Source organism: Pleurodeles waltl, chromosome 10 (genome assembly GCF_031143425.1).
Source record: "Pleurodeles waltl isolate 20211129_DDA chromosome 10, aPleWal1.hap1.20221129, whole genome shotgun sequence".
Lineage (NCBI taxonomy): Eukaryota > Metazoa > Chordata > Amphibia > Caudata > Salamandridae > Pleurodeles > Pleurodeles waltl.
This window is the reverse complement of record NC_090449.1, coordinates 1,029,132,342-1,029,146,937: the sequence shown is the minus strand read 5'-3', so window position 1 is coordinate 1,029,146,937 and position 14,596 is coordinate 1,029,132,342. Positions and strand designations below refer to the sequence as shown.

The window sequence follows — 14,596 nt, the reverse complement described above, 5'->3', positions numbered from 1 at the left end:
TCATCTTGTGTCATCCCCGTGTCTGTCGGCGACTGCATTGGGGGTTCTGCTACCGGGGACAGGTGTGGCGAATGCAATGGAGACTGCTGTGGCGAGAACCTTGGTGGTGTTTTGTCTTTTGCCACTTTTGCTTTTGGCTGCATTTCCGTCTCCTGGAATGCTAGCTTTCGCTTGATTTTTATTGGATGAAGAGTTTGGATTTTCCCCGTGTCCTTCTGTATGTGCAGCCTCCTCTGGGTATGGTCTGGCTCTCCCATGCCCAGTTCTTGTTCAAATCTGTGCCCTTGCAACTGACTTGAAAGGCCTTGCTCTTCTGTATAGGAGCCTGGTTTCGGCTCCGAGGCTGCATGTTTCGGCACCGAAGGTTTTTGTACAGTCTTTTTTGGCTCCGAGGAAACCTTCTTGACTTTAGGGGTGCCGAACTCTCGGTGGCAAGATGGTTCGGAGTCAGATGTCTTCGGCTGCTGGGAGGCCTTTTTCGGTGCCGATGTTTGGTCACCGTGTTTTCGGGTTAAGCCATGGCCTGTTGGCGGTGGCATCCCCTTGGCCTTTATTACTTTCGAGTGAGTCTTTGCCGGGGCTGGTTTACTCACAGTTTGTTGCTGCGTCTTCGGCTGCTCACTTTCAGACTCGTCCAAGTCCGAATGGAGAATGGAGAATCTCTCCTCTTCCTCGACGTCGATCTGCTCGGGCGGTGTCGACGCCATCTGGAGTCTTCAAGCTCTTCGATCGCGTAGTGTTTTCTTGGATCGAAATGCCAGACAGGGCTCGCAAGTATCCCCCCTGTGTTCCGGAGATAAACACAGATTACAGACCAAGTGTTGGTCTGTATAAGGACACTTTGCGTGGCAATTGGGGCAGAAGCGGAAGGGGGTCCGGTCCATGAGGTTTGAAGATGGACGTGGTCGGGCCGACGAGGCCCCGCTGAAGAGTGGAAGCCCCGAAGGGCCGCCGGAGCGCTTCTTCTTTTCAGTGTCGATGTGCTAACACTAAACCGGTACCGAGCGCGAACAATACCGTCGAATTTTCCGATAACTAGCTAACTTTCCCGATTCGAAATACGGAGTGAAGAGGAACACGTCCGAACCCGATGGCGGAAAGAAAACAATCTAAGATGGAGTTGACGCCCATGCGCAATGGAGCCGAAAGGGAGGAGTCCCTCGGTCTCGTGACTCGAAAAGACTTCTTTGAAGAAAAACAACTTGTAACACTCCAAGCCCAACACTAGATGGCAGGATTATGCACAGCATGTGTATCTGCAGCTACACATGCCATCGAACATATATATATATATATATATATATATATATATATATATATATATATATATATATATGGGTTTCACTTACTCTAGATATACTTACCTTGTAAAGGCATATGTGGTAAAGGTTTGTGTGGTAAAGGCATGTGTTATAAATGCATGCGTGCTAATATCATACAACGTTTTATTGTGATGGGATATGTTGACTGACTGACATACAGTTTTACAGTCATATTCCTCTGACATATCTCACTACATACAGGCAGCTAATCAAAAATGTGGTTACTTTAGTGAGTGAGTGCAGCAGTAATGTGCATTTATTATAGGTGCATGCAGCCTCCCGTTGAATTAAAACAAGATTAACAACTATGGCTTTGGGACTCCTGAAGAATGAGCTGAGAGGCTTCTAATCTCGGGTAGAGATCAGCTTTTGAAATAGGGAGAGGAGAGTGACCTTGGATTGGAATATTTGACAGGTAAGGCAGGAGGCAATGTGGAAGGAGTAACACCCACTACTCACAAAGCCTTGGGCGTCTGTCATGAAAGAATGGGAAAAGGAATTTAAGACATCTGTGTGATCTGCTTCACCGCAGTGTCCAACCCTGGTACATTTGGATACAATTGATCTGAAAGTGATAAAAGTCTGTGATTATCCTGAAAGTCTGAAGTGACTCTGGCCCTACTCGACAAATGCTGGACAAACTGAATATTTTATGAGGGGTGGCGCCACTTTCAGTGATGGTGTTCCAAGATGGCCGCCAGGTACCTTTAGCAGAAACCATACAGATAAACCTTCAGTTCCTACTCTAATAACATTCCTGCACTTTCAGGATTAACAGCACAAGTAATGTGCAGGTTATGCTCATCAGCTGGAACCCATAGGACAGGAGTAAACCTATAAAAAGTAGAAGGGTACTGTAGTGTCTAGAGGGGACGGAGGACACCATTTTAGTGGTCCCAGAAACTTCTCTTCTTCAGCTGGCCCAGAGATTGTCTGCCTGTGTGGGGATACTACTCCTACTTTGAATCTTGCGGCTGAAATTCCAGCTGTCATGTTCAATAGCTTAATATTTGATAAGGGAGGAAAAATTCTGACTGTCACAGTTGGCACATCGATTATAATACACCAAGCTTCTGTCAATTAATCAATCAATCAGGATTTATAAAGTGCAGCTAATCACCCAATAGGGTATCCACATGCTTGTATGACAAGATTCAGAATAAACGTCTTATGTTACAGGGCTCCTATATGAGTCCTGTAACATAGGGCATTTACTCTATCGGAATGGTGATTTTATCAGTACCCTGGACATACAAGTGGATAGATCTGTGTTCATATCATCGCAGATACACAGACGTCTCTTATTTTTTGTGTGTACAACTCACCAGTACACAGATGTGGATGGATTACTTAATGTATGATGATGTGGGCATGGTGCCACTACACAGAACTATTCTTCCGTTCATGGTGACTACACCTACATTGATTACTGGTTGATATTACGATCGGTGGCATGGTGGACTATACTGGTTGCGATTCTCCCCAGACACACTGAGACCATCAGACAATTTCTCTCATGCTTAAGATTTCAAATATTGTGTGCTATCAGTTTCTAGAGAATTAAAAGTGAGGACTTTCCAAACAGACAGCGTTTAGAGCAGATAAGAGTGCAGTAACTGCTAATATTAATGAGACCTGGATTCACCCACTTATGTTGGCCTCTGAGGCCTTCAAGATTGATGTAGGGGTGCATTTTTTTAAGGGATCAGTGGTCTTGATGACTTTGAGTTGAAAGAAAAGATACTTAGAAGAAACATGCTTAAAGGGTCTATCCGGTGAATGACATCACAATAGGTCTCAAAACATCAGCTGATGTCATCAAACAAAGGATCACTCTGGAATGCATGTTGGTCACCGTTATAAATCCAGAACTGGGAGACGAGAATAGTTATTTTATTTACACTGGATGGCCCCTTTAAAAAACAGAGGAACAATATTAAAACACTAATGATCCCAGAGTTGGGGAAGGGACCCAACAAGAGCTGGCAGATTTTTGCATAACTGAAGGTGCAGAGGATTGATTCTTGGATCAAGTTACTAGGACACTATGGTATCAAAGAGGGAAAAGGCCTATAAGGCACTGGCATGACTGGATAGGTGCAAAAGACATCAAAACAATGTTCCTAACTTCGGGATGTGGCAAAACGTTTTTGCTCTTTGTTTATTAATTTCCCATATGTGCAAGAATACTTAATTATGACTACGGTAGTTTTAAACATTTAGAGAACAGAGTGTTCAAGATGGCCCTATCTCCTGAACACAGAAGCAAGATCGAAACCTGGGTAAAGGGGTGAATTGGGGAGGGATTAACATTTACATGTGCATTTAAGCTCTTCAAATATTATATATGAGAATCTTTTATGACCTTCAGTGCTCAGTAATATTTCTCATGATTGTAAAAAAGCTCAGAAATATCTGGATTACACTGAAGTAGCATGGATTGATGATGTCGCAGCGGGGCTCTTTTGAAATTGATATCAGTACGGGATAATATTGCCGTAGTAAGGTTCCAGGTACAGATGGCCTTACCGAAGAATTCCTTAAAGATTACTCACCGATTTTAGCTCCATCCTTTGTTTGAAGATGCCCTGGAGACTAGGTTACTGCCTTTCTCATGCAGAGAAACATTAATATGGTTCTTTTTAAGCCACAAAAGAAAAGTTTGAATAGTTTTGCTTATAGCTACTATTGTTTAATTCTGAGAAAGTGAGTTTTGTCAGACGGATTACAAATGTCTTACAACCTGCTTGGTCCCAAAAGATAAACACGAGTCTATTCAATCAGCACACCACTATCTTGAATAACTGTATCAAATGTACCCCACACCACAAAAAGTAGTATACTGGGGCCAAAACACATAAGTTTGCTTTTGTTTACATTTCTCCTGATCCATCAGCTTTGCAGTAAGACTCTATCTCGTTGAGGTAGCATTCATGTACCTGAGACTGATGTCGGGACATAGAAAAATTGAATGACAGTAATCACATTATCAACCGAAGGGCAGGCCATCACATAAGCATTACAATCACCACTTATGAGAGTTAAATGAATCTCTTTCATTATCATGGAGGCTCATCATACCCTCCGGTCTCTTTAGGATACTTCTGTTGTCCATAGATGGTAAGAAGTAGATATCAACTTGAAATAGGTAATAAGGTCCAACCATGGAGGTGGAATTGGCAATTTTCTAAGTAGTCAACGTATACTGCTATGATCCTAGCTCCTGTGGTGTACCATTCTCCAGAGATCACTGTTATAAATCATTATTATTACACAAAGGTTCAAAGTATTGGCCTGGCTCATGGTCTTATTTCTTTTTACCAACATCTGAGCAAAGTGTCACAAATGTGTACAACCAACACTGTCGCTTTATTTTATATTAAGCAAAGGAGCACATTTCTCGTAATGCTTGGCTTTTCCCTGTCAAGGCAGAGCTTTGATTGCTTGAGAATGCATTCTTCTTGGTTTACTAATTAACCGGGCCTTACACATGCTCGATCGTCATTCAGCATGTTGTATGTGGGTGAGGTGGCAATCTGGTTAGTCATTAACTACTTCTGGACACGTAAGCCCATAATCAGTCCTCTGTCATTGCGCACATATGCATGGTGGCTGCTGGTAGGAGTGAGGGGACAATTCAAGACATTTCAGCAAAGCAGTGATAGAACACACACGGCGGTGATGTGTGCCACAGGGGGCTTCTACCTGGTGCAAACTGTAGCATCTAAGTGTGCATTCCACTCTGTGCAGGGACAAAGAGCTTCACCATGAAATCATCACTGCGCATGTGCAGAAGAGACTGTGATGTATATAGCTGGGACTGGAGACACAGATTGAAAAAGAATAAATAAAAGCGAACACAAGTGGAAGATGCTTGATTATGTCACCTACTGAATTTCATAAAAGAAAAAAGTGTTTTCCCATTAAATACCCCAATTAACCATCAATCAAAAATTATTTTTAACATTATGAAACTTTTACAGGCCTTTTGTAACAGTGTTATTTATTTTTAATCATATTCATTGTTGCTTCAAAACACTTCATCATACCTTCATTATACGTAAACTCTGGGAAATCATTCCTAATCAACCGCATTCAATGCCTTATTTTCAACACTGACACCCATATAGTATTATGTGTGGCAGTTACATTATAAGCGTACCACAAACAAACGTGAAGTGTTAAAATAAGGATCATTCATGACAGGTTCATTGCCCTTTGTTGAAGTGGAATTTAATGTCAATCAGTCGTTTAATTCCCTCCCAGGGTGCTGTTTTCCATCATTACTATTATTAATCCATTATTCAGGGGGTGCCTCAGATTTAGCTCCATCAAAATCCATGTGCACTCCTCACTTAACTTTGATAATGTGTGCCTTGACCTCCAAAACATAAAGAAAACAAAGTGGTGAGGTCTTCTTGGGGACAGGTATCCTCTTAAAAACATCACCCTACTGCACACAAAAGTGGTAAATAATCAATAGGGGCATTCTACTTTGATTTTAGATGTGTACGTGTGATAGCTACACTGGTGTCGCCTTTAAGGAGGGATATTCTATGAAAAGAGTGCATACATTATTTGAAGTTACTACTGAGTGGCATACAGGTTACCAGCCACCACTCCTTACTCCTCCCTTTTCCCCTCCCCTTTAGTATTAAGTGGTCCCATTCTCCAGCCACTCCCCCGTCCCTCCCACATTTACTATTTCAATGTAGGTGTATGTGTGCAGAGATCTCAGCACATAGAAGATGGGAGAGGTGGAGTTGTAAACTTCTGCAGGAAGGTTTGTGAATAGGAACTAATATAGCACTACTAAACGTACTACAAAATGCAGGTTGTGGCTAGGCCCCACGATGTTCAGCATCCTTACGCCAGTATTCGAGTTCTGATCTCACAGAACCCACTTCATGTTATTGTTTTGTAACACACCAAAAGTACCAAACTGCATGGAAACCTTTCATGTAGTACTGAGTGAAACCTTGATGTGCATAAGGTAAGGTAATTAAGGAGGGGGTATGGAGGGCTAGGGATGGGTTTAGGGAGCTCATGCACATATCTACAGACGATTAAGCCCCCTTCCTATTCATAAACTGCACTTCTATAGTGACCACAGCCAACAAGCATTTGTAATGCCAATAGGTCTGGCTTAAAGGTGAAAGTGCCTTTTGTGTCATTGATGGGGTTAGGCACTCAATAAGTCTTCATACACACACTGTCACTCATCTTTGCACTTGTGCATCTATTCATCCATTCACTGACTCATTTTTACATCCTTTACACAATCTCAGTAAAGCACACACATGCAATAACACATGCAGGATAAACTAAAAGAATGCAAGTAGAATAATAAAAACAGGCTGTTGTCTAAACACAGTGGGCATATGCTTGCCATAGCAAAACTGAATATACCGGCTGGTGTTGTGTTGTACATAGTCTATTGTTGTTTTAAAGTTCCAGGCGGGCGCTACGTTAGGAACCAGCGTGCTGGCCATGTTGGAATGGTAACGCAATGATACAGTGTGGGCAACAGCATTCACATAATGGTCGCCTGGTTTAGAGGAAGTGGCCGTGTGTATGCAGCACACTGCAGATTAAATGAGTGGCAAGCAAGCAACCCCCTACCGTGGCTTAAAGGGCTGTAGTCGCCTCATAAGAAGAAATACAATTTAAAAAAATACAAATAACCACCCTACTATTATTCACAGATAAAATGGCAGACAACACATAACTATCACCAAAACAGCCCAGCATTAGACCATACAAATACAGAGTACAACACAAACATTGAACACCAACTTCATACAAAAGGTCCACCGCATACATTCCACACTACCAGAAATACGCCAGCAAAGAAGAGAAAACTGAAAGCACAAATCTCTTTCCAGGCGAACACTCTCCATTGATCTCTTGCACCAAGCTCATGGTGTCAGACTTGTACATGGTCCTCACAATCACCTTTTCCAAGCAGTCAGGGTTGCTACTTGTTCAAACAAGTATAGGCACTCTCATGTTTCATTAACAAACCAATTACAATTAGTGCATAAAATTACCCCACACGGGGACCTTTGACATCACTACCAACACCCTCCAAATGACTCAGAGACCTGCTCCCTGCCAACCACCTTCGGTCAGTGTTATGTAATACTATGAAACTACTTCCACCAGCTCAGGCACGTCAATCACTCTGCTACTCAACATACTGACATGGAGTCTGATCACCTCCAGCCACATATCAACAAGCCATGGGCGCAAAACCTTACCCCCTCTTAAAACACATTATTATTTCCATTCGCCAACGAGGTAACACCATACCCAAACATTAAACCAAGTATGTGATATACACACACTAAATACGACAACGTACTATGGGGGTCATTCTGACTCCCGCCGGCCGCGGTAACCGCGTTGCCGGCGGGAGCCGCCAGAATACCGCTGCACGGTCAGAAGACCGCCGCGGTTATTCTGTGTTTCCCGCTGGGCTGGCGGGCGACCGCCAGAAGGCCGCCCGCCAGCCCAGCGGGAAACCCCTTCCCACGAGGAAGCCGGCTCCGAATGGAGCTGGCGGAGTGGGAAGGGTGCGACGGGTGCAGTAGCACCCGTCGCGATTTTCAGTGTCTGCATGGCAGACACTGAAAATCTTTTAGGGGCCCTCTTACGGGGGCCCCTGCAGTGGCCATGCCACTGGCATGGGCAATCCAGGGGCCCCCATGGGCCCCACGACACCCCTCACCGCCATCCTGTTCCTGGCGGTCCAAACCGCCAGGAACAGGATGGCGGTGAGGGGGTCGGAATCCCCATGGCGGCGCAGCAAGCTGCGCCGCCATGGAGGATTCCACAGGGCAGCGGAAAACCGGCGGTAGACCGCCGGTTTTCCGTCTCTGACCGCGGCCATACCGCCGCGGTCAGAATGCCCTTGGGAGCACCGCCAGCCTGTTGGCGGTGCTCCCGCGGTCCCCGGCCCTGGCGGTCCATGACCGCCAGGGTCAGAATGACCGCCTATGTGTCTTAATTTCTGACCCAGGATAAGAAATCAAAAGCAACACAGAACATCCAGGACAAACCTGAAGACAAGAAGAATATGTCAGAACTAAACTACAAACTTGCACTAAATACTTGACAGTGAAAGACACTAAGTGCTCGCTGTAAAGCAAATTATTGAGATGAAAAATATTATCCAGGACAAATGTTGACTCCACAACATCGATTACCACTACATTGTCAAGGGCGGTATATATAGGAAAGGTAGATTTATATTCTTTTTTCCACACTTATTTACCTTGACAATTTATATATTACACTATACTCCAAATTTGGTATATATGTTTCTCCTTAAATTTACAAATGTACACCGCCCTCAAACTGCAGTACACTTAGAGAAAATGCCAAGTGTAATAAAAGTAGACTGCACCGGGTAAAAAATCCCAACTTGCCACTAATTACTTTCAAGAATTGCTCGAAAGATGCTTTATTCGGAAATGTCTTAAGAAACTTCCTTTGCTTTATTAACACCAACATTAAGTTGCTTTGGTCAGGGTATGTGCTATGTGTGACCTTTCCTGAAACTGGCATTTTTTGAACCTCAGCTGTCACCAATGCAGTGTTCCACTACACGGCCCATCTTCAGCCCTTATGAGGCACCGGGCACCTTCTCCAGAATGCTGGTTGGCCTGCTAGCTATCCTGGGCAGATCCCTCAAGCACCGTCCAGCTGACACCACACCATGGCTGAAGACTGGAGCAACAACTTCTTCAGACAGTCCCACTCTTTTTCCAGACTACTGGCAGCAAGCTCTTGTCTTCATTAAAGGGGGTATCTTCATGTCCTTTTTAGATGCTACTTTTTTATCTTCCTGATCTTCCTAGCTACTTCTAGCTGTCCTCATGCATCTGACAGTACAAGGTGTTGGAGAGACGTGTAATCTTTTTGATGCATATACTATGAGACCTACCCTAAAGTTCTTTCACTTAGTTTTACTTAGTTGCAGGTGTAATAAAGTCTAAATACGCAAATACCAATTATTCCTTCATTCTATGTTACATGCAGGTTTTAAGTGGCTCCTACGCATGCACCATCAGAAGCAATGACGTCCCCTCTGCTCGGACTGTCTCATCAGTCGCCCTCATAGGACCATACGAGTCTGTGGAAGCCCATCTCATTATACAATCCTGCCTGAGAAGAGCCCACTACATACATACGCCCAGCACAAGGAGACACCAGTTACCTATACTTCTTGTAGAACAATGTAATGAGGTATTTGCATGTCTTAAGTTTAACCTACTGCTGCCATGTTTTCCTGGTCATGCCAACCTAGCCTACGGGATACAGCGGCCTACGAGCTGTGTATGTGCTGCTTCGTGGCATCCAAGGCTTAAAACCAGCTTGCTCAACCGAAGCTGTTTTCATCGATGCTACTCTTGATGGCCATGTAGCAATCCTCATGAGCTCAGCTAGGCACCAGCTTGCTTTCTTGGTGGGAATGCAGTCATGTGATCAACACTGAAACCGAGTGAGTAGCAGGCCATATATCTGAGTTTTGCCTTCTGTAACAGAGTCTGGCTTCAGAGCAAATATATCAAAGTTCCCACTTGCAGTTATCGATGCGATTCCCAGATTACTCATTTTTTTAGAAGACCGGCCTTGGAGCTTTCTTCGACCTCTGTAAAGAAATGTGATAGGAACAAAACTTTTAAATTATCATGCTTTCAAAGACTCTTGATACTACCCTTATATATCTAAAGGACTTGGGGCCATATGTACGAACACTTTTTCCCATAGACACAGAATGGATAAAAACCTTTGCTACATCTGGCCCTAAGTGAGGTTGATGGACTAAGTGAGGTTGATGGACTAAGTGAGGTCTATTCTACTAGCAGTACTGACCCTGTTCAGCGAGGTGACCTGAATACGCATTAACTGTGCCCATTCCAAATTGTTCCCATTGGAAATACCACGACATTAGAGGTATGTAACCAGATACGGGGCCTCAGTTGGCGACGGGGCATCAGTCGGCGACTGTTCACTTCAGGTATTTGGGCGTACAGGTGACTCCTGACAGTGTGTCATATTTGATTAGTGAGGGCAGTCATGGAAGGTCTGAAATGCTCTGCTGCATTTTAGAATGCATTATACCCAGGGATAATGATGAGGGTACCCACCACCAAAATGTTTCTGCCATGGTTTGTATGTGCTCCAGGGTTCTCCAGATCTTGTTCCGCAACAGGTTTTAAAGAACTGAATTGTCTGCTGATATCATTGTAATAGAGATGCTGTAGGTTGAAACTAGAAGCTTTGAGACTGCCTTGGAACAGTGGAGGCCTGGTCCTCCCTTAAGTGGGATTGTTCTACATAACATTGCAGCTGCACCCTGCGGTCAGGTGGTTAGAAGAAGCAGTGAACTGGGTGAAGAGTGCTGGAGGGAAGCGCCCTTGATTGTCAGCTCCCAGACTCCCCATGCAGGGAGTGTTTGTTCCGGTGGGTGTCCCATTTTTCGTTCTACAAGTGGGCAAAATCTGGTTAAGGGTAGTAGAAGCGGTGCTGTATTGTCCTCCTTTTGGGCAGATATGCACATTTGTCCTAGAGTCCCTTGGAGGGATTACAGAAGAAAAGTCCCTTCCAGGTGGATGGAGGTGAGCAGCGAGTCATTAGGACATCTATACTCAAGGGGTAGGTTAGTTACTTTTGATGAAGTGTGAGTCACATTTGGAGATGGAACAAGACACGTTTCTGCAGCAAATGTGCTTGGCAAGGACTGCCAGGGAAATATGGAATACCTTTAATAGGCAGCAATTCTTAAGTTATATTGAGCACTTGGACTTAGGCCCAACACAAAAACAGTGCCTGCTGGGCTTAATGCCGATTAGGTAGGATGGCAAGATGAAACATAAGTTTGCAGTGCAGGGGGCATTCCTAGCTAAGTAGAGAACAGCAAAATAGTGGTTGAGCCCTGCGACTCAAGGCGGCATGCGTAAAGGATGTGACCGAATGGACAACAGTGAAGAAGGATGCTGATGAAACTGATCCGGAGGGCCAAAAGTGGACTGGATGTCCATGTTGAGAGAAGTGACTGAACCTCCACAAGACACCGGTCCTCGAGGAGCCTTGCTGTGTTGACAGATCGATGGGTGAAGCAGTCCTATGTAATAAACAGCACTAGCAACTGTGGGGAGATTGGACTTGTATCTCGTGGCAAATAAAGTGATAACAGTGGTGCCAGATGGATACCATTAAGGTGGCCATAGAAGGATCAGAACAAACTAGGGTAGGAGGCAGCTCTGGAATAATGTGTTGAGGGCCGCAGGGTGCCCAAGGCTGGGTGTTCCATGGTATTGTGATACAGATGTACTTCTGGCTCCTTAATTTGGTGTAATTGCTTGGTGGTCTTAGGAAGAAAAAAAAACATACAATGAAAACAGGCATGGAAGAAGTGAAGAGATCTGTCTCACACTGCTGGACAATTTGGAAGACATCAATTGAGTCCACCACTGCAGGTTCCAAAAATCTACACAGTCTGACCAATTATTTACATCTCAAAACGGATAAGGGATGATACTATCAATGACCATCTCAGCAGACCTCTCCAATTCTTTATCTCTCCAGCCATGCCAGCTCAGGACCACAACTATACGCAAAATCTCAGACTAGACAACCCAGTGCAGCAACCAGACTATAATCATAAGAAGTACCATACAGAGACCTGTAGAGCTGATCAAAGGCACAAGCGCGCTGGAAACCATAAACTGTGCACCTGTCACTCACACCTCAACATCCACCACACTGCTGCGCTCTGCATCCCATAGAACGATAACCGCACCTCGGAGATCATCTCGTACGGCATGGACACACTCTCCTATGTAGGACTGAAAACAAAGGCAACATCTTTCCAGCCTCACACCATACACAGTATAGCGAGGTCTACATGTAGGCAGGTGCTTCAGCGTCCCACATAGGGGTAGTAAGCACTACATACATGCTGTATACAATACAGTGTATGTATTATGCTTATGTATCAGGCCTAGATTCTTTATGCCTTGCCATTCCTTGATGCATTAACTTTTGTTACGGATAAGGTAGATACATTTAGCATTATAAAATAAACAACAAACATATTTTTGAAAAACAACCTTTCAAAGACTCAACATTTTTGAAGCAGTTTGATTAATGGTAAAACAAAACTTCTATACAACACAGCACCAGAGCAGATGAATATTACAAAATAATTCTTCATATGGACATAAACCCCTTGACTCCTCTGGATTAGGATAATTCCATCCTCATCTCATAACTAGAGGAAGAAAACATGGGGAAATGCCACCGCTGGGTTTGCCCATCAAAACAACTCTGAAAATCAAACTCATTCCAAAAGACTGCGGAGGTCATGCTCGTTTGAACCCTGATCTCAGAGCAGTGATGATCAAAGTCACCAACATTGAGACAGTGTGTACAATTACATCATTAGCTGAATTGGAAAAACTTTTTCTTTATTAAAAGACGTGTAAAATAAAAGTTCTCACCCAAATCTGTAATCTCGAAAGTATAACCTTTTCTGCAATTTTTGTGGAATAGACGACAATCACGACCACGCTCATAAGGAAAGCTGTGCAGCTCATGAACTCAAAAAAGTACAGAGCACCACAGTTCGTACAATGCTCCACGAGCTCCTCGCAGATGAAGGCGACGAAAGACAGCACCTATGGGAGACGAAAGAGGAGAGTAAGACGAGTGCTTTATTTGTAAAAGAATAAGTGCTGGGGTCCAAAGTTTTGCTCAGAAACCTGCGGCCTGCGCTAGTGAATGTCTACGTGCAAAATACCAATGCCACGCAGAGTGGTACCACCTCACGGCTCTTTCATCCACCACCAGAAACTCCCTGCCCGTTTCCACCAGAAACTCCCTGCCCGTTTGTCTCTTTTGCAAGTTCTTTTTCATTCCTGTTTTCTCTCATTGTCAAGTTTTTCCCCATCTTTCTCGTTTTTTCCCCTTTGTGTGTTTTTCTCTCTTTTGCTCCGGATCAAAGGATAATGAGACAAGCATTGGCAAAGCTGATAGGTGACACCTATGTCAACTACCTGCCAATGTCTTTTAGCCATGTTGTACAGCAGTGTGGCTGTGCAGCATGGCTAAAACAAAAGCTAGAAAAAAGAGCAGTGGTGCTGGCTGTGCCATGGTGCTTTTTTAGGGTCGAGCCTGCGTCGCATGCGCTTGCGCATGCGTTTCGCTAGCGAGACGCTTTAGTAATTAAAAAGGGCTCGGAGCCCTGTCCAAGTCACGTCAGTGTTTGTCAGTGGCTTGTGGGCTTGCCTGTTAGAATCAGTTTGATTCCATTAGTGGAAGGCATGCATACGTCATGCCTTTTCCGATGGACAGCCCTCCTCGAGCGCATCGACCAAGTGCAGAAAACATGCGAGGCTCGCTGTTTTCTGTCCGGCTCGTGGACTACTTTTTCTCTATTTTCTCAGCGCGATCTCGCTTGGCAGAAGTCGAGCGCTTTACATAATATCGACCCTGTTACACAGTTAATTGCACTTTTTTCAACTAGGACATAAATGCACTTTTGCCGATAGGTTTCATTACCAGTGAAAAGTCAGGTTAGGAGTTTACAACGCTATCAGCTCTAACACGAGCAAACGTGAGACCCGTTGCATTGCAAATGCTTGTTTCTTATGGCAGGTGGGGGTGGACAACACGGACAAATAGAGAAAGGATGGGAACAGATAACACAAACAACTAACGGCAATGGGGTGGTAAAAAAAAAAAAAAAAAAGTCTCACAACACGCTCAGGGCTGGCCGAATCATAGCGCTTTTTAGGGTCAAGCGCCCAAGCGCTCTAGCCTCGCTGTAATCTCTCTGTGGGCTTTTAACCATCCCCACCGCACACCCATCAGTTTTGTTGGTTCGTGGGCTTGCCTTTTAAAAATCGCTTGATTTTATTTGTCAAAGGCATGCATACGTCAATGCCTATTCCGGTGTTTAGCCGTCCTCGAGCACACCGGTCAACTACCGAAACATACGAGGCTCCATGTTTTCAGCAGGATTTCTGGACTACTTTTAAATTTTCCTATGCAGTGTGATCTTGCTGCAGATTTGCTGATACATTTGACTGTGACTGAGCTTTTGTTCAATTTTGTGAGCTCCTTCACGCTCATGGTGTGGCGCTTTAAATCGGCTCGCTTATGTAATACTGTATTACTTTTCAATTTCATTTTATGTGGCAATAAAAGTCCGGTTAGGTCTTTACAACACTAAGGGCCTGATTCAACTTTGGCAGAGGGGGTTG

General features: G+C 44.3%; 1 protein-coding gene across 1 annotated transcript in view; it reads right to left on the bottom strand.

Moving 5' to 3' along the window:
• Window positions 1-14,596, bottom strand: part of CMTM6 (CKLF like MARVEL transmembrane domain containing 6) — an 84,195-nt gene that overhangs the window by 18,690 nt on the left and 50,909 nt on the right. The window contains exon 2 of the mRNA XM_069211992.1: window positions 12,833-13,009. Within this exon, the coding sequence (XP_069068093.1) occupies window positions 12,833-13,009 (177 nt within the window). The remainder of the gene's footprint in view (window positions 1-12,832; window positions 13,010-14,596) is intronic.